The sequence below is a fragment of the Gymnodraco acuticeps genome, unplaced genomic scaffold (assembly GCF_902827175.1).
Source record: "Gymnodraco acuticeps unplaced genomic scaffold, fGymAcu1.1, whole genome shotgun sequence".
In the NCBI taxonomy this organism is placed as follows: domain Eukaryota; kingdom Metazoa; phylum Chordata; class Actinopteri; order Perciformes; family Bathydraconidae; genus Gymnodraco; species Gymnodraco acuticeps.
The window spans coordinates 52,068-73,693 of record NW_022990633.1 but is presented as its reverse complement, the minus strand read 5'-3'; the positions used below and the strand labels follow the sequence as shown (position 1 = coordinate 73,693).

General features: G+C 41.5%; 1 protein-coding gene across 2 annotated transcripts in view; it reads left to right on the top strand.

Annotated features, from left to right (window-relative positions):
- Positions 1 to 21,626, top strand: part of cdh11 (cadherin 11, type 2, OB-cadherin (osteoblast)) — a 100,870-nt gene that overhangs the window by 38,026 nt on the left and 41,218 nt on the right. For both annotated transcript variants that reach the window (XM_034229203.1, XM_034229202.1), the window contains exon 3: positions 20,822 to 21,192. In XM_034229203.1, coding sequence (XP_034085094.1) covers positions 21,048 to 21,192 — 145 coding nt within the window. In that variant the 5' untranslated portion in view covers positions 20,822 to 21,047. The remainder of the gene's footprint in view (positions 1 to 20,821; positions 21,193 to 21,626) is intronic.

Below are 21,626 nucleotides of genomic sequence, written 5' to 3'. Positions count from 1 at the left end.
CTCCAATATGAGATTACAGGCTTGGCTTCATCGACCAAGCCTAAAGTCACAAAGCCACCTGCACCAGAGAAACAAAGTCACCCAAATGATCCGTCTATTGCTTAAATAGAGATAAACCATTGCAGGTGGATCATATTGTACGGGTGGAAAGAGGGGTCTTTTTCCTCACAGATTGTTAAGGATCCCTTTATCCTTGTGTATTGGCCTTATTCATTTTAATCATGCGCTGCTCCGCGTCGGCCTTTATCCGTCGCGCTGTGCTCTGAATTTCTATTCACATCTCCGTTTTGTCTCGTTTCTTTGCTCTGTTCTGGCATGTCATTGCTGGATTCCGTGCCGTTGTTCTGTCTATACATTTCAATCTGTTTCGTGTGCACGGTTCAGAATGTAAATATCCCATAAGCACCATCACACGGCAGTCAGCAATGCCCGAGCAACAAGAGGATGAAGAGGGGGAAAGGATGTGCAGATAAATGTGTTTGCGGTGAGATTACCGTGCATCGTAAAGCCTGCGGGGAATCCGAGAGGGATGGAGGAGAGAGGGAGAAGATGGAGATTCAGGGAGTTCAACGGGAGAAGGACATGAAGAGGGGAGGCAGGCGAGATGCAAATATATTTATGATGGATCCATGAGCAGGAAAACAGAAGGACATGATGAGATGGAGGCACAGAATCAGGAGAGGATGTCAGAAGTACTGAAATACAAAGGGATAGAAAACAAACGTAAGCCCCAGAGGATTAACTCAAAGAATGGGGAAAAGCCCTTTGATATCTCTCCCTCTCTTTCAGTCTCATATTCACAAAGCCCTCAACAATCAGGCCCCCCCCCTACCTCACAGACCTGCTGCACCACCACACCCCTTCCCGCTGCCTCCGCTCATCAGAAGCCAACCTCCTATCCATCCCCACCCGCATCAATCACCGGACCTGGGGGGGCAGAGCCTTCTCCGTCGCTGCCCCCTCCCTCTGGAACTCACTCCCCCATCAGAGACTGCACTGACCTCACCACCTTCAAAACACTCACAAAAACTCACCTCTTCAATCTGGCTTTTAATGTGTGATTGTTTTTGTATTATTTGACTTTAACTTTAACTATATATTTATTTGTTGTTCCTTTATTTTATCCTCACTATATCTGTAAAGCGTCTTTGAGCACCTGTAAAAGCGCTAACAAATTAAATCTATTATTATTATTATATTCTAATATCCCCGGTCTCTGTTCATCATGTTGGAACAGAGTCGCTGAGCTCGCTAAAGCATGAACACACATGGCTAGCCGGACACAAATCCCTCTCTGTTGGGTTGTATTTCTTCCTCTCCTCTCCCACTGCTTCTAATTCTTGTAGATCTCTTCATTTCTCTGTTATTATCGTCCATTATGTTCTCCCTCATTATTCCCCCCTTGTTTGTGGTGCAGTTGAAAGCAGCGTAAACTCTTATTACCTGCTTTACTTCTCCATCTGTGGTGGTTTGGCAGCTATGCAAACATAGCACGGGGGCCAATAACACACTGTTGTTGTGGTCGGTTTAACAAGATTTGCTAATAAGATGAACGGGCTTCCTGCTGATCAGTTAATGGTGCGTTCACTGGTCCTCCGCAGTGTAGTGATTCACAGTTTAAACATGGAAACGGTGGATTGAAGGGCGAGTTAATCGCGTACGTAAGGTCGGTTGAACAGTCATTTAGTTATAGTGCAGACATTTTGTGGTAAAACAACTCATTCAACTGTGTTTTTAATCAAAGAAAATGTCATGCACACATTTGGTTTTGATTTTCTTTAAAGGAATTGGATTGGATCTAAAAAAAATTACGTCTCACTGTAAAAGTGAGGTGATAGGGTAAGTAATTGTTATTATCTTGACCCTACTACTCCTACCATTATATTACATTACATGTCACTTGTTAGACGCTTTTATCCAAAGTGACATACTCACTTACATACTCAATACAGTGGGCAATCCCCACAGGAGCAATTTGGGGTGAAGTGTCTCAGGGACACAACGACATGCTGACTGCAGTGGGGTTTGAACCTGTGACCCCCTGACCCCAACACCAACGCACAACCCACTGCACCACACGCCTCCCTACCATTGTCTATAATAGGAGTCTTTAATACCTACACAGTAAAGAAAACAAAGATACATTGTTTTTCCAGGTGTGTTTTCTGTGCCTTTCGTTCGTTTATCTAAGCTTTAGTGTCAGAGTTTCAGCTTGGCTTGGATCCTCTTGTCAAGGAACATTCCCCATGTGTGGGGATCACAGTTCAGCTCCGTATGCTCACACGCTGCAGTTGAAATGGAGATAAAAAATAAACATTTTCACAGATGTAGCGTGAACTCGGTTTTACGGTGAATCAGCAGCGTCTACAGTTACTTTCCACTCTGTAACCTTTTCTCCACCTCTTCCTTTCACTCCAGTTTTTCATAATAGTTGCTCCACTCATGTCTCTCCTCTTTTTTATTATCACTTTTAATTTTAAAGCTCATTCTTTACAAGTCCAAACCTTAGTTGTACTTTATTCCTGCACTCAAATGTTGCCAAAGGTGATATTTAAGACACCCTCATGCCTCGATGCAAGGTCATCCGTCCATATAATCAGGTTTGAAATGGATTTTCTCATCTTTGAACAATCAAGATCATCACAGGACACAAATAAATACAAATACGCTCAAGCTGAAGCGATTCCCACCGTATCCACATAGTCCTTTTTATCAGATCCGGCCACAGTGTACTTATGTCGACCTCACAGACTTCTTTACGTTTGATTGATACTCCCTTTTTTCTTCTTGTGGTTATGTGGCCTCTCCTTTCTCTCTTTCTCCTACCTTTCTTCATGTCGCTGTGGTCGTCTGTCCCTGCTCCCCGAGCCGTTAAGAATCTCAAGTATTTTATTTTTCCTTTAGCCTCAAATCAATTCCAGACGCCACCGTTTCCTGCCCCCCACCTCTCTCCTTCTCGCCCTCCCTTTGGGGCTATAGACCGAAACCACACACACACACACACACACACACACACACAGAAATGGAGTGAGAATGACAGAGCGAGCCGCATTGAGAGTCTCAGGTTTTGCTTTCTTTTCCATAGCATAAATTCCTCAAACTTTCCTCCCTCCCCCCTTTTCTATTCCGGGAATTGTGTGTTTTATTTGTTGATTGAACAGCTACTTTTTCCAAAGACCATTCCTCCCTTTTTCTCCCAGCGTTTGTCTTGGCTTGTCTCCTGTCATACTCATCCATCTTTTTATCTCTCTGCCAGATTAAAAGGTGCGGTGACAGTGTCATGAATCCCTTGTGATAGAGAGTGTGTGTGATTTTGAGAGTGTGTGTGTGTGTGTGTGTGTGTGTGTGTGTGTGTGTGTGTGTGTGTGTGTGTGTGTGTGTGTGTGTGTGTGTGGTGTGTGTGTGTGTGTGTGTGTGTGTGTGTGTGTGTGTGTGTGTGTGTGTGTGTGTGTCTGTGAACTCTAAACCTCTGCAGATGTCTTCAGTAAGATCCTTTTGAAGTACTTTATTAATTAACCATGTGTGGATGTGTGCACACATGAAGAAGAAGATGTCTGGATGATTGATTCTGGACTTACCAAAACAAAGTCTGGCAGCTTCTGAGGATCACGAGTCGTTTTTCTTTCAAAGCGAGAGATAATAAGAAAAATTGGAAAAACCTGTGACATGTTCTGCAGCACCATGTGATTATCCATATTCATTTTTCCACTCTTAAGTATACTCTAAATGTCTCCCGGAGTAATTATAGTGCCACTCCAACCCCAAAGCTATAATTTGCTAAGATGGATCCAACTGGACTGTGAAGGAATAAAAGAACAACAGAGAGAGAGAGAAAAAGAAGGACTGAGGGATAATTAAAGAGCTGGTTAATTTAGGACACCCTTCAACTCCACATTATAATGTTTCCATTAAAACCAATCGAGGCTTTAATACAACACTGCCTCTTTTTTAATTTCCACAAGCTTAACTCTGAATTGTGGACGTCATAATTAACTGTGGAGTTCTTCCTCCCAATTATCAGGAGTGAACGGCACAATAGTCACGAAGTTAGAGACCAGGAAGAGGGCAGTCCCATGCAAGCCAACAGCCAATAATACGATACGATATACTTTATTGTCCCCGTAAGGACATTTGTTCTGGACTCCGTCCTGCAGTTCCGCATACATGTACATATACAAGCATAGTGGACATTTAGAGACAAACACATAATTATCATCAGTCATGCATCGTTTGAACAAACACAATACACAGACGCACATACTGACCTATTGCACGACCCTCATGGCCAACATTTAAAAAGTACATTTCCATTTCAAACAGCAGACAACAGGCTAATTGGAGAGACATTGTTGTGTCTTAGCTTAACATCTCATCAGCCCGCCCGTTGTCTGACTGTCTCTTTCTGCCGCTCATTAGGAGACAACACAGAGAGCTGATTGGTTTGGTCATCAACTTGTTTTCGGCCCAGAGAGATTTCCTTCTGAATTCAAAAGGCCAAATCACGAGCAGATGAAACATTAACCCCCCCGTTACCGCCATTGTGTATGTCTTCATTACGTTTCACTGCATTGGAAAGACATTGTTCCCCAAATGTATCGTTGTATATCCGAGGAGAAGTTCATGTTATTTGTGAATGCGAAAATGAAGACATTTACAAGTGGCGGCTAAAGCGATTAAATCTAAGGACGTATATGTGCTCAAGTATTGTAATTAAGTACAATTTTGAGGAGTTTGTATATTATACTACTAGACTTATTATTCTACTCCACAACATTTAAAAAGCCGATATTGCATGCTAATCTAACAGCTTTACATTTTACATTGCAGAATCAGATTATTAGCTAATCCAAAATATAAATTATGATATAAAACATGCACATATCTTTGTAGGTTATGATATCCTGTAGCAGTATATGAAGTAATCAAAATTAGCTTCACCTTTACAAACTGTGATGAATGAATGCATCAATATTTAAAAAATCCTGTAATTCATATATTCTGAAAGAGGCTTTTACGCACGACGAGTACGTTTACTTTTGTCACTTTAAGTATATTTCGATGTCAAGACCCTTATAGTTTTACTTAAATATGATTTTGAATGCAGTACTTTTACTTGTAACAGAACATTTTTACAATTTAGTATTGTCACACACACACACACACACACACACACACACACACACACACACACACACACACACACACAACACACACACACACACACACACACACAACACACCACACACAACACACACACCACACACACACACACACACACACACAAACACACACACACACACACACACACACAACACAACAATACTACTATTGTAATCAAACCCATGCAAAGACAACCACTCTTTACCACGTTAGAAATAAGCGTTCTTTTGCCATCAAACAGGAAGGAAACTGGTCCAATAATCTATTAAAAAAGGCCCAAAACATCTTTACCCAATGATTCCAAAAAGCCATCTCAGTCTCATAGCAGAAGGAATTGTTGTGGTTGCTTATAATTCACCACAAACTGCATGTTATTTCCATACAAATGAGTCTGATTATGACTAATTGAGGATGCTAATCAAAATGAGCATAACTAAATATTGTTGTCTCAAAAATACACATGAAACAGAGTAAGACATCAAGTACTTCAAATAGAATAGCTCGGCGTGTGGAGAACACCTCCCAGAGTTAATTAGGTGCTAGTTAGCCGAAGACAACAAATGGCAGAGTCTTAGCCGTCAGCGCATAGTTTGTCTTCCTCATTATCAGCTTTGTTTAATAAGCACTCCGTAAATGAACAAAACATGCCATTTATGCTTTTGTTGTGCCAATAGCGATAATGGGGAAGCTACTCATTACTGATTTCTAAGTTCTTGTAATGACGCTAATCAATTCTCAGAATGTGCCTTTTTAAATTCCCCACCAATCAATCAACAATACTTTAATAATCTCAGGAGGAAATCAGGTTTGTGACTGTTAGTAAATATTTATATAAACTCAGCCTGAGACTCAGAGTCATGGTGAAGACTCAGGCTCATGATGAAGATATGATGAAGACTCAGGCTCATGATGAAGATATGATGAAGACTCAGAGTCATGATGAAGACATGATGAAGACTCAGGCTCATGATGAAGACATGATGAAGACTCAGGCTCATGATGAAGACTCAGGCTCATGATGAAGATATGATGAAGACTCAGAGTCATGGTGAAGACATGATGAAGACTCAGGCTCATGATGAAGATATGATGAAGACTCAGAGTCATGATGAAGACATGATGAAGACTCAGGCTCATGATGAAGACTCAGGCTCATGATGAAGATATGATGAAGACTCAGAGTCATGATGAAGACATGATGAAGACTCAGGCTCATGATGAAGACATGATGAAGACTCAGGCTCATGATGAAGACATGATGAAGACTCAGAGTCATGATGAAGATATGATGAAGACTCAGAGTCATGGTGAAGATATGATGAAGACTCAGAGTCATGGTGAAGATATGATGAAGACTCAGGCTCATGATGAAGACATGATGAAGACTCAGAGTCATGATGAAGACTTGATGAAGACTCAGGCTCATGATGAAGACATGATGAAGACTCAGACTCATGATGAAGACTTGATGAAGACTCAGGCTCATGATGAAGACTTGATGAAGACTCAGGCTCATGATGAAGACTTGATGAAGACTCAGACTCATGATGAAGACTTGATGAAGACTCAGACTCATGATGAAGACTTGATGAAGACTCAGGCTCATGATGAAGACTCAGGCTCATGATGAAGACTCAGGCTCATGATGAAGACTCAGGCTCATGATGAAGATATGATGAAGACTCAGGCTCATGATGAAGACTCAGGCTCATGATGAAGATATGATGAAGACTCAGGCTCATGATGAAGACTTGATGAAGACTCAGGCTCATGATGAAGACTCAGGCTCATGATGAAGACATGATGAAGACTCAGGCTCATGATGAAGATATGATGAAGACTCCGGCTCATGATGAAGACATGATGAAGACTCAGGCTGATGATGAAGACATGATGAAGACTCAGACTCATGATGAAGACTCAGGCTCATGATGAAGACTCAGACTCATGATGAAGACATGATGAAGACTCAGACTCATGATGAAGACTTGATGAAGACATGATGAAGACTCAGGCTCATGATGAAGACTCAGGCTCATGATGAAGACTTGATGAAGACATGATGAAGACTCAGGCTCATGATGAAGACTCAGGCTCATGATGAAGACTTGATGAAGACATGATGAAGACTCAGGCTCATGATGAAGACTCAGACTCATGATGAAGACATGATGAAGACTCAGGCTCATGATGAAGACATGATGAAGACTCAGGCTCATGATGAAGACTTGATGAAGACATGATGAAGAGTCAGGCTCATGATGAAGACTCAGGCTCATGATGAAGACTTGATGAAGACATGATGAAGACTCAGACTCATGATGAAGACTTGATGAAGACATGATGAAGACTCAGGCTCATGATGAAGACTTGATGAAGACATGATGAAGACTCAGGCTCATGATGAAGACTCAGGCTCACTATGAAGATATGATGAAGACTCAGGCTCACGATTGTAGAGGAAACTTCTGTGTAGCTATGCAGTGGGAGTCACCGACTCAGGAAGGAGACACGGTAGGAGCAGTAGCTTTGATGTCAAACACTGGTGGTTTATTTGGAGTTAACGGCCGGAGGATTCACATCACAAGTCCAAGAGTCAGAGGTTCTGACTTCACGGTAGAGTTGCCACGTCAATTCTGGAGAGCCTCTCTCTTGCCAGCCCATCTAACTGGTTTCGCAGAGAGTAAACAACATATTTGAGGAGATAGCCTAAACAGTGTGGGAACACTGAGCTACTTGCGTCGGACACTTATGACCTCGAAGATTTCACCTTGGAGTCCACAAATACAGAGAAGGAAGTGTCCCAGTGTACCCACAACACAGACCATCTGTGACCCAGTATTGACCGGTCACAGAATGGGAACAATAACATTATTGGCTAAGCCGCCTGTGTCCTTAAAGAAGGTAAACAGACATCAAGGTTTGTCCTGTATGTCACATCTTGGCGTCTATGACAATTATTTCCATAACAACGATGAAGACATGATGAAGACATGATGAAGACATGATGAAGACATGATGAAGACTTGATGAAGACTCAGGCTCACGATGAAGACATGATGAAGACATGATGAAGACTTGATGAAGACTCAGGAGCATGACAGCGAAGTGGTTGTTGCACAGCAGTAGCATTGTTATTCACAGAAACATAAAAGTTGAAAATAGTAGAAATGTTACAGGAGAAAGTGCAACAGGTGGATCTGAACAAAGTGCACTGATGGACAGATTGATGAAGAGAGTGGCCCATCATAAAGGAAGTAGAGGTATATCTGTCTTTATTATTGTTAGACGTAACAGTTACTAAGAGCCATAAAGCAGCTAGTGGACATGTTGGAAGCCACATATTCTAAAGATGATCAAACATATCCTCGAGCAGCTACTCTGCTCCTGTCAGCAGATTGGATATGACGCTGTTCCTGAAAGCATTGACCTGTTTCCTAAACGGTCTCCAAGGCCCAAGTGTTATTAACCAATTACTGTTTACTGCTTTTATGCTAAGTGGGTCCATATCCACTCTCAGCCATCCCGCCGCTTCCACACGAGGGAATCTGTTGAGGCCTTTGTGTCCCCAGAGGAAACTGATCTGCCTCGCTGAGGGAAAAGGATCCTCTTCAGACGCTTTCTCTCCATCAAAAATCCATCAGAGCTCCGTGACACAAAGTACACTACTTTACAGAGATGGATAACAGGCGACATGATTTGGTTGTGACTAATGCTGCTCCCAAACACGTCTACTGGTGGTGTATGCATTGTGTCACTGTGCCCTTCACATCTGAGCGCGGTGTTATCAAAGAGTGGAGTCGTGTTGTGTGCCTTTGACAGGGCGCTGCATGTGCAAAGGGTTTAGGAAAAAAAGGTCCAAAAACATACTTTTCCCAATAATTTATTTCCCAGTCAGATGCCTGATAAAGTAGAAAAGCTGGAGAGCATAATCATAGACGGCACCACAATTAAATTATGTAATTATTCAATTCCTAATTGTATACTATTAAGATGTCCATGTTGTGGACATTATCAGCGCTGGAATATTCAGTACTTCGTCCCCTTTAATGTAACAAGATATTAATGGAGTTAAAGTGAGGTTGATTAGAGATAATAGAACATGAATAAACTGTGTGTGTGTGTGTGTGTGTGTGTGTGTGTGTGTGTGTGTGTGTGTGTGTGTGTGTGTGTGTGTGTGTGTGTGTGTGTGTGTGTGTGTGTGTGTGTGTGTGTGTGTGTGTGTGTGTGTGTGTGTGTGTGTGTGTGTGTGTGTGTGTGTGTGTGTGTGTGTGGTGAGCAGCAGACGTGAGGTCTTGTGGGTGGTAATTAGCACTTGGATTTCACTAATGACTGAACAGGAATCAGCTACTTCTACACACATGCTAACAGATTAATAACAGACACACAAGGACACACTAACACACACGCTGAGAAGATTAACTCTGTTGTAACTGTGTGTGGTAGGTGTGAGTGTGAGTGTGTGTGTGTGTGCGTGTGTGTAGTTCACAGTTGCTAGCCACTCATTAATACCTATTTTTTTTCTTTGTAATCACTTTAACACACACACACGCACACACACACACACATACAGACAGACACGGTCCTATTAGTTCCTCCAATTGAAAGGCAATTAAGCCTCAGGTTTCGTGGTGTGAGCTAAATGCCGGGTGTCTGTTTTCAGCTTCGCTCTGTTTTTAAGCTTTTAACAGACCACAAAGAGCCGGCCACCGAAAGGAGACACCCAAAGTGAACTTTAATACACCGACTCCCCTTCTGTCTCTCAATCTGTCTGTCTCTCAATCTGTCTTTCTTCAAGTCTTTCAGTTTTCTCTGTCCACCTCTGCCCTCAATGTCACTTTCTACGTAGGTTTTCTTACATTTTTCGCAAAATACCCCAAAAGATAAACTGATGCTAATGATTACTTATCCAGTATATGCAAACAAGAAACCCATCGGGCTTATTCAGAGCCTCTACCTACATAATGTTAAAATCACAATTGTATATAAAACACAAGATCAATCTAGAAACAACAGCTTGATTTCAATAAGATTGGCAAACTTTAAAAACGACATACTAAAACCTCAATAAAGACATTCAATTTAAAGAAAGGGAAGTGTGAATATGAAAAGGAGGTATTAGTGGTCAAATGATTTTCAGACATGTTGTGTTAAAACATTATTTAGCGGTACAGCCATGTGTTATATATTAAAAGCTATTCCAGATTTTTGTTCGAAAACGGATAAATAGAAATGTATTGTACCCCCTACCTTTTAAAACCGAATGCATTGCATGATGATATCTTTCCAGCATCTCAGAAATGTGTGTTAAATTAACTTGACAGTTTCTAGGACGACTCTTTATGTCTCCTGGTTGTCATTCTCTGCTGCTTCAATTCCTCGTTCCCTTATTTCCAATCTCTCCCTGCAGAATATGTTGCATTAAAATAATCAGACGTTAAATGAAAGGAAGAAGAAAATACCTTTCCAGTTCACAGCTTTGCATCGACAGCAGAACAGCTCTGGGATTTGTTCCGGAGAGTAGGAGTGGATTTTCTTACAGTAAAAGTAAATCTCATTTTAAACCTGGCATGACCCTCTTTTGCATCCCAGCAGGAAAAAAAGGAAATCACATCTGGTTCAAATATATTGGAGAGGGTTATAGAGGGGTCCAGTGGCTGGAGGAGTGTGTGAATGGTTACAAGTCTAGTCCTGATGATAGGAAAGCGGTGTGTGTTGGGGGTGGACAAATATAAAATGCATACTAGTCGATCGAGGAACCTAAAACACACCTAGAAGCGATTTATGTCTTAATGTGTGCATATGTATAAATATGCCTGTTGATAGTGTATATATAGGATGTCATGTCCAAGAAACTTATAGTGAAAGTGTATTCTTTATGTTAGTTTTGTCATGTCCCTTTGTCCTGTGCTTTATGTTTATTCCCTTCTTTAATTCTCCCTCTCATTTCAGGCCTCCCCGCTCCCCGCCCCCTTCTGTCTCCTGCGTCCTTGATTGTTTTCCCCGCCCTGATTGTTTCCACCTGTGTCCCCTTTACCTGTGTATATATTGTGTTAGCTCCTTCCTGTTCATTGTCAGTTCGTTGTCTCTCTATGACCTACGTTACTGCTTACCTCACAGACTTCTCACGGATCTATGTTATTGATCACTGTTCTAGTTTTCCTCGAAAGAGTGTTTTTGTTTTCCTTGTTTTCATTACTGTGCAAATCCCAGTGAAGTCTTTAGTTTGAAACACTATCCGAGTCTGAGTTTGAGTCGTGCAATTGAGTTCATGCCTCAGAGTTCACTCCTTGACATAGGATATACATATGTTTATATATATTTGTATTCGGGATTGTGGGAAACGGTATTTCGATCGTTCACACAAACTGAAAGATTGATAATAAAGTTGACTTTGATCTGATTTAGTTTCTTATAGGATGCCTATTAATTAAGCTGTTTTCTAAAGTGCATCTAATTGTTGTATTACCTCATTTAAATTCAAAACACGACATAGCACCTCTAAATTCAGTTAAACCACCATCGTTGTTGATGTCGGCACAGACTTGACACCAAGGTGGCAGGAACAAACGATGATACAGTGACTGTGAGAACTCAGAGGAACAAATGTCGCCTGCAGGGAACAAACAACACATTTTACCCCCAACCGGTTGGCTAATGAAGACGAAACTCTAAAGTTTCAAAACTAAGTGGGGAGTTGGTGTTCACTGCCGTCAATGCGCATAAAAGACGACTAAATACAACCGCATTTAAATCTGTAAAGATGTTGAGAAACAGCCAAGATGTGATCAGACACATTCTTAATGTTTGTAGAAGTCACCATCCATTATCCCATCATAGATGTATGGATAGAAATGTCTCAAAATATATGAAAAATGCAAGGTTTTCTCTGTTGAAACAGGCAAAATAGTCGATTATAGTCCATGTGTGAACGGCCTTGTCCAGTGTTCAAAGGAGAGACTATAAGAGGAAAATACACAACATATATACTCAGACTATCTCCTCTAATTCTCATATGTACTCCTTTTGTACACATTGTGCAGACAAGCTACAGTAAGACCATTGCCTTTACGTCCCTGACACACACAATATGTGGAGACAGGGCGGAAGAAGTATGGTAACACACACACACACAACACACACACACACACACACACACACACACACACACACACACACACACACACACACACACACACACACACACACACACACACACACCACACACACACACACACACACACACACACACACACACAGAGAGAGCCAAGGTAGACGGGGATATATATCACATCCGAACATGAATGAATCACCTTTATTACCACTGACCCCCAGAGAGACAAGGAGAGAGAAAGTTGCAGTGCAAAGGGAAAAAAGCAGGTTTAAGTTTGCTCTGTATCGTTTCCAGCAAGTTATTTTAATGCTTTTGTTGGAAGAGGTTCCCAACAAAGAGCGAGCAATGAGAGTGAATCAGGCAGAGGGAGAGCTACGAGATAGAAAGTGGGAGTTATATAAAGAGAGATGGAGAAAACAACTCTCACTGTTATTCAATGCAAAGCCTCCAGCAGTGATAGAGGCGAGAGAGAATAGAAGGCGTCAAAGTGGTGCACATGGTCAGCAGAATGGTTTTAGGGTGTTTTGATATAATACAATTATTTCTGATTGCTTGGTCGAGTTTATTGAAGTGTCATTGTGACCTTGAAATATATCTGTAAAGTCAAAAAGGTGTGTAAAAGTCAACAAAGGACGTCGTGCTGCAGAGAATTGCAGTCCAAAACACTACAGCTGAGTCAATATAGTACGAAACACATTGCATAAGCATAGCATTGTTAAAGTACTGTTAACAACAATGTAAATAGTGATAATTAATTCCAAAAAAACAGCACATTTCTTTCAAGATGGGATACCAAACCATTGTTACGCCCAGGTCTAGAGGCAGCGCACTCTCCCCACTCCCAAGAACACGGACACCGAGTCAGAGAATGCCGTTTGATCAATTTAATTACCAAACATTATTTACAAACAGGAGTAACAAAACCTTTAAACACAAAATCTTACCTAACCGAAAAAATAAATATACAGGCTTCTTACCTACACTAACTTAAACAGGAGAAAATGAACAATCACTTTTGCCTGAGTTTGCACTCCTGAGAACATAAATCCGTCTTACAAAGACAGGTAATGTGAAAGTAGCTCACAGCCAGCGGAGAAGGACAACATGATATCAAAGTCTGAACACAGCACCACAGGACAAAATATCTAAACAAGCGCCGCGTTGGGAGTAGGAGAAGTTGAGTCAGAGAGAGCGGCCGAGGAACTGCACGGCTGTAGCTTAATATGCTCCCGTCTCCTCAGGTGGACCAATCAGCATGCAGAAGGTAGCTAATCAGCTAACGGGCACCACCTGCTTGCTTGCTTGCTTGCTTGCGCACACACACACACACACACACACACACACACACACACACACACACACACACACACACACACACACACACACACACACACACACACACACACACACACACAGGAGGAGGGAAAAATGTACACACAAATGACCTAACGTAACACCATTGATACATATGTATTGGGTTGCATGGCCACAGTTGTACTGGTTGAAAGTGAAAGTAAAGCCAATCATCAAAGCATAAAAGTCCAACGTTTCAGGTCTAACTGCAGCTATGATCAAACACTTCTTAATTCTGCAAATGAAACCATAAGTGCAGTCCTGTGTAATCTCAAAAAAAGACCAAATGCAGCATGAAAGAAAACTCCAGAAGCCATTCATCCAGAGTCAGAGGAATTCTACATAGTGCGTGCTTTGTTTCTGGAGATAATCATTGTGATTGCAGCTGGTCCGCCATCACAACTCCTCAGACTGAAGAGGTTGTGTTGAGGTGTGAGAGGGAGCCAGAATAAACACGACAAAAAAAGAAAAGCATTTACCTTCACAGTCTGAACACAATAACAACCTGTCTGATAACCCTGGTGGTCTTAATGCGGTTTGGTGCAAAGTAAAGGAATGAAAGAAGGAAACAGGACTGATTCAAATTCTTATCAGTCGATGTCAGAATATTTTTACAAGAACTTGGTCGATATGAAAGTTTGCTTTGGCCGTCGGAGTTCATGTGTTTGTCTGAGGTCAGAGATGTGATTACATTACATTACATTACATTACATTACATTACATTGCATTTAGCTGACGCTTTTATCCAAAGTGACTTACAATAAGTACATTCGACCAGGAAGACAGTGATGCTTTCAACATGTTCTAAAGTATCCTTGAGCAAGATAACTAACCCCAATTGGTCCGGTAGGCAGGTCTACAGTATTTTATTTATTTGTTCCATTCATGGTATACACAACTTAATGTATAACAATTACTTACAAAACATGTCTCTATAAACACACCATGCCCGAAAAGGAGCAGGGAGAAGAACATAATATTATATGACCTGTCCCTATCTCAAAATAAATAGATGGTCTGTCCTTCATATTTTCTTATTCACAGCCAATCATAACAGTATCGTAGGAGAAAGAGAAACACTTAAATACTTAGTTCCCACTTGACAGTTAACGGATAGAAACAAAACAAAACATCACATGTACAAGGAACAACACCCTCATCTGAGTCCTACTTAAAGTGATTTGGATAAAAGGGTCCAAATGCAATGAACATATATGTGTGTGTGTTAGAGTACACACACGACATACCAGAGAGACCCACACACACAATTGGGAGAAATGAAAAGGACAATGATGGTGATTCATCCACTTATTCACATAGTTTAGTGTGATTGGTCAGTTAGTGAGAATATGTCAGCCGGCGGGGCATGTCGCGCTGAATTCCCCTTCTTTTTTTACCCAACTGACCTTTGTGACACACACACACACACTCTAATGTTAGCCAATGAATTACCGTAGTCTAGGCCAACACTTGACTCATGTATTCACAGCATTGCTACGAGCCCAAGGGAATGATGCACACACACTGTTCACTATTCTAATGTGACTCTTGAGTCATGTATTCAGACAGAGGAGGAGGTCTGGCCAAAAGGCTAGCTCGCCCTGGGGAGTCTCTCTCTCTCTCTCTCTCTCTCTCTCTCTCTCTCTCTCTCTCTCTCTCTCTCTCAGCCATAAACTTAGAAATGTAGAGCAAACAAAAGAGAACATTGGAATGAGAGTGAAGCAGGATTTTCAAGCGTTCCCCATGAATAAATGCTGGCAATCTTTCAAACATCTAGCTCCTCTCATTCCTCAAGAAACTGAGTTATACATGTAACTCCTTCGGTGGGAGGAAACCGTTTCTTAGCAATATTTCTCTTTGACATCAGGTTCATTTCATTGTAATTAAACAAGCCTTTAAAGGTCTCCTATCATTACATGTCACTTGTTAGACGCTTTTATCCAAAGCGACTTACATACTCAATACTGTGGGCAATACCCACAGGAGCAATTTGGGGTGAAGTGTCTCAGGGACACAACGACATGCTGACTGCAGTGGGGTTTGAACCTGTGACCTCCTGATCCGAATACCAACTCACAACCCACTGCACCACACGCCTCCCTATTGTGCAAAATGTACTTTTTGATGTCTTTCATACATCAACATGTGTCCGTGGTGCGTCAGGGAACTCACGCAGCGTCAGAAAATAAAACCCTCTCTCTTTTCCTCCGTACCCAAATCTCTAAAAACGGGGAACAACGGAGCTGATCCAGATTTGCGTCCGATATGACGTAATATCTGAAATGTGGATCCGCGGTCCAATCAGAAACGTTGCTATCAGAAACAATGCCCGACTGTTTTGGACGTAATATGGTCGGTGTTTACATTAGCATCGCTAGCACTCAGAGCTAACCTGTACTGGAGAGCATGTGTGTGAAGAAGCAGGAAGTAAAAAGGAACTCACCTTGTGGTATAACCGGCAAGAGAGAAAGCCTTTGAGCTCCAAACTGTTTCAGAGAGAATCCTTGATAATCCATGATATGGCGTTTCATCACGGCAGCATTTAGTTTAGACAGTAGCTGCCGGGTCCCGCATGAGCTCAGACCCCTCCTTTTATTTTGTATATTTTATACCCCAAATCAGCACTTTAGAAACAGGAAGTGAAATAGAGAGATATGAGGCATGGCTAGAATGGGTGATCTGTTTGGTATTTTGAGCAAAACACTTCATAGACATGTTTTTATACAGTATATATGTATATATCTGAGACCTATGCTATTGCCTAAAAATAGCACGATAGGTGACCTTTAATATTCACAGTCACATCGAGAAATACCGAGCTGTCGCGTTGCTACCAATCTGCTTGATTATTGTTGTTTTTGTATGTGTTTGACTTGACAGTTTTTGAGGCAATTAACAGATGACCGGCGACAGGGTTTCAGGATATTGGTGAAAGCAATTTATTTTGGACTTGTTGTGCTTTCGCTTGTTAAATAAAGCCGGCTCTTAGAGTAATTTGACGTGTTAGTGACAGTTTGAGAGCGTGTGAATAGATTCTGCATAACAGCTGTCAGCTCCCACAAGCGTGCATAACTGTTTTGGTGTTACCGCTGTTTGGACTTGTTTTAAGTTTCAAAGGAATTCACAAATTACTTTACCTGCAAGTGACAACTTCTAAGAATAGATTTCCTTGAGGTGTTGCTTTTCTTTTCTTAATAAAAAGTGTTGGCCAACTCTATTTCGAAGAAAATAGCCCTCATTAAAAGCGTTTCTATGTTGGTTTCAAGTTACTTTAAAGCCTAAATGACTTTGTAATATGAAGCATTTAAACAATATCATCCTCACGTAATTACATCTTCTCGTCTTTGTGTTTGATTTCACTTCAATCCTTTGAGGTAATTTCAGTTTAGTCCCACATATGTTGCCTCCTTGTAGTTGCAAAGACGAAACATCTTTAAGGCTTATACAGACAAATGATAGACAAGCATTGAACACACACACACACACACACACACACACACACACACACACACACACACACACACACACACACACACACACACACACACACACACCACACACACACACACACACACACACACACACACACACACACACACACACACACACACACACACACAATAAGACTCAAGGATAATTAGCCAGATGATGAGCCGGTGAGGGATTAACTGTCCACACTTTCCTTTTGGGCGCTCATGTGGTCAACAGGAGCAAATGAGTCCTGAGGGGATTTTCTCATCTACTGATCTATTGAATATTAAACACACACACATTTTGTAAGCTCTAACTTTCTTTGATAAGGCAAAGAAAGATCAGCAATTAGCATTTATAACAAAAGAACATCTGAAGAATATAGGCCCTGAAGAATCAAACACTGACAGCTTGAAAAACTCATTTGTATCTGTTGTAAAAGGGATGTGTGCAAACAATCACTTACTGACAGCTTCGCGCATGTGTTGAATGATTTAAAAACACTGACAGCTTTTGTGCAATTATTCTGAGTTCAGCAGGAGCTGGATTGGCATTGATCGGACGGCTGAGAGACACTCCAGGTTAATGTGGAAAATAACATGGAGGATGTGCAGCTGTGTCCCAAATCTCCTGTCAGCCATGTCAGGGCCGTAATGGAGGTTCATTGGTGAAGCAGCTGTGTGCAAATGAACCATCGATACACTAGTAAACCAATAGGCTGGGAAATGAGTTATCTGACATATAGGTGCGAGTCAATGAAGTGACATTATTCCCTTAATGAAGTGGAATTAGTTAAACCTGTTTCTAAATGTGTGTCAGTTGTTTTGTTTCTTGTATAAATAAGGCTAACGGTACGTCCACACAGCAGCGTTAAAAACATCTTGGAGGTGGGTGTATCTGAAGCTTGAGGATTTTTTGCGAGCAACGTGACCAACAACCAATCACATGAATCTCCCGCCCCCGACAAACAAAGCAAATAACTACTACTGTGCTATTTTATGCTACATTCCATGCTGGCTAAATATACTGTCTATGCTTGCTAGCAATGTTAAAACGAAGTAAACTGGATATAAAATCCCCAAACAGGCGAAAACCTACCAGTTTCACCCACTGTCTCTGCCACCTCCCTCCATACCTGGTTCCTCCGGTTTGTATCCCGGTAAGTAAATAGGGACCGGTCATAAAGAACCGGGTGATTTGCTACCGCAATAACTAATTTATCTTCCATTTTGTTAGAATATAGAAATGAACTGCGTGTCACTCCCAGCATTCTTTCACACACACATACGGGTTTTGGGCCGAGGGCGACACCGTACTTCTGGTATCCGCCATTTCACACGAGGTGCAAGCAGAATATCATAGTCTATTGCCTTAATCAATATAGTCAACTCTAAAATACCACATATATGCATTGGCATGATAATATTATTGTGACAAGTGGGGTATTCACCTGGTGTTTGCAGAAGATAGACGTAGATGCTGCCAAAATCGACCGAAGGCCACTTTCAAGGGTCGTTTTTCCATACATCTGCAGGCAGTCTGTAAGGGCAATCCGACAACTCACACAGCTCTAGTTAACGCTGGTAACGACCTAGAGCACACCCCTCAAGTCCAGAGATGTAATCCGAAGACATGCAGCGATTTCTTCGGTCGTTAATTCAGAAAAAAAACCTAGTGCGCTCTGCCTGGCTACGTTAGCTAGCTGTTTATATTTGCACCTCCAGGATATTTGCACATCCAGGAAAATGGCGTATTTATATATATATATATATGGCGCTCGTTGCATTGTGGGTAGCTCGTGACGTCACTGTGTGTGAAAGAATAGATTTTTCCAGGCAAAGTCTGTTAAATACCAGCTAATAGAAACACTGGGAGAAGGTTGTGGTAGCCTGAGGTATTGAAACTTAAATATATGCATGAAGGTAGCCTAAAAAACCTTGCCTAATCCACAAATGCAGCATGGATGCTAAACCATTTTTTTTTTCTTTGGTCCTACATTTAGTGGATAACAAACGATGTTGTCTGACTTATAGGTGCGAGTCAATGCAGTGACAGTATTCCCTTAATGACGTTTAATTAGTTAAACCTGTTTCTAAATGTGTATCAGTTTTGTGTTTCTTGTCTTTCGTATGATGAGAGAGGCAGGTGCCGACTCGTCTATTCAGCCTATTTTTAATACACTTTAAATAGTTTAAAGAGATTTTTTTATTAATAATAATAATAATAATTAATTCATTTATTTTATATAGGCGCCTTTCAAGGCTCTCAAGGTCGCCGTACACACACATACAAAACAAGATACACAATACCTAACACCAGCATAAGAGACATAAACAAGACAATGCAGTATATAACAAATCAAATAAATAAAACAGAGGATGTGAGATGGATAATGATCAGGGTGGATATGCGAGTGTGAAGAGATATGTTTTGAGGCGTGATTTGAAAATGGGGAGAGAGTCAGTGTTGCGGATGTCAGGAGGGAGTTCCAGAGGCGGGGTGCAGAGCGGCTGAAGGCTAGACCCCATGGTGGTTAAACGGAAGGGGGGTGCAGTGAGGTTGAGGGAAGCAGAAGATCTGATGGGTGTGTTGATGTGCAGGAGGTCGGAGAGGTACAGAGGAGTGAGGTTATGGATGGCCTTAAAGGCGAGGAGCAGAATCTTAAAAACGATACGGGATTTGACGGGGAGCCAGTGAAGCTGCTGAAGAACAGGAGTGATGTGGTTAATGGAGGGGTTTCTGGTGATGATGCGGGCGGCAGAGTTCTGAACCAGTTGAAGTCTGTGGATGGATTTGAGAGGGAGTTGCAGTAGTCGATGCGGGAAGTGACCAGGGTGTGAACAAGAATGGCGGTGGTCTTAGGGTTAAGGGACGGGCGGAGGCGGTTGATGTTGCGTAGATGGAAATAGGCAGACCGAGTGATATTACTGATTTACATTTGCCAGATTGTTCCGGTCAAAGTCTGGTAAATACCCACTAACGGAAACACTGGAAGAAGGTGGTTATGTGGTAGCGTGAGACATCAAATCATCCTAACTTAACCAAATACATGAAGGTAGTATATCCTTAAAACATGGGCTGGCTTTAAAAGGAACAGAGAAGAAACAATAAATCCATAATCCACAAATGCAGCATGGATGGTGGGAGCCGGTCATAGTTTGTCCTACATTGGCATCCTTAGATTTCCTTTATTGCAACCATTACAAATTATTCTTGTCATATGCCTAGGATTTTCATTTAAATTGCATTTAAGGTATTTTATATAGTTTCTTGGAAGTAGCAAGCAGTTTCTTTCTTGTTTTGGATCCTTTGTCTGTGTTCAACAGATGAAACTGAAACGAATCGTGTATTTGCTCTACATCAGTTAGATGGTACTTGAAGCGGCTGTAAATAGAGTAATACGGGGACCTGGTGCTGCGTCCCACACTGAATCAGTCTGGGTCTAATTGAATTCAAGCTAATGAGTTTACTGACAGCATTGTCGGGGTAATTAGTGCGATGTCCTAATCAACACAACAACCATTTAAGAAGTCCGATCTTTAACTGCAGTCAATTAACATTACCCTCTGAAACAGACAGGAGTGAACGATCACAGAACTTTTGATGTTGTTTCTGCTGTCAGAGCTACATTCATCACTTTTATAGAGATGAATGTCTTCGCACGGTAGAAGTTGTACTGAATGTAATTTGGTTTTAATGTTGTTCTACTTTGATCTCTTTCAGGCTCTGTGATCAGAAGAGAGAAGGAGATTACCAATCGTACGAAGAACAACAACAACAAGGAAAATAAAGTCCATATCGTGGAAGCGGGTGATGATTATCCTCACCAACAGGCTCCTTCTCAGCTAATGAACTAGGAAGATCATCATTTTGTCAGCAAACACAGGATATCACCTCGGTGGGAGCGGCGCTCCACTGAGAGGAAGCAGGAAGTGAAGTGAACGTTGAGATGCTGGCGATGAAGCGGACGGGCCTCGGCTCGCTGAGGGTCTTCCTGCTGTTGGTGGGAATCTCAGCGCTGTGTAGCGTGGCGTTAGGAACCAGGAGAGGAAACACTGCCCTGGACCACAGGGGCCACAGACACAGACATTCAGGTGAGTCAACGGGAATCAGGGCAATTTAAAGGTCACCTATTATGTAAAATCAAAAAAACAAAGATTCTCTCTCTTTTTGTCCTGATCCATTTCTATAGAAACCTGTCTGAAAATGAGCTGATCAGATTGTTGTCGCTTTATGATGTCATAACGATGTTTTGGCTTGTGTAACCATTAGCCAATCAGCAGCCAAGGTGATTTTTTTTAAATATTGAAGTTAAAAGCATCAATCTGGTGCACTTTGAGAGCAACATTAAGAGATCTATGGATACATCTCTCAACAACACCCATATGAAACAGAACTGTATACAGATTTTCTATTTCTTTATAGATATTTTACAAAACACTCCCCTTTTAAAACAAACCGTTTGAGACCCACTGAGATAACTAGACTAAAGTTAACTATCTAAACACTGAGAGTCCTTTACTTCACC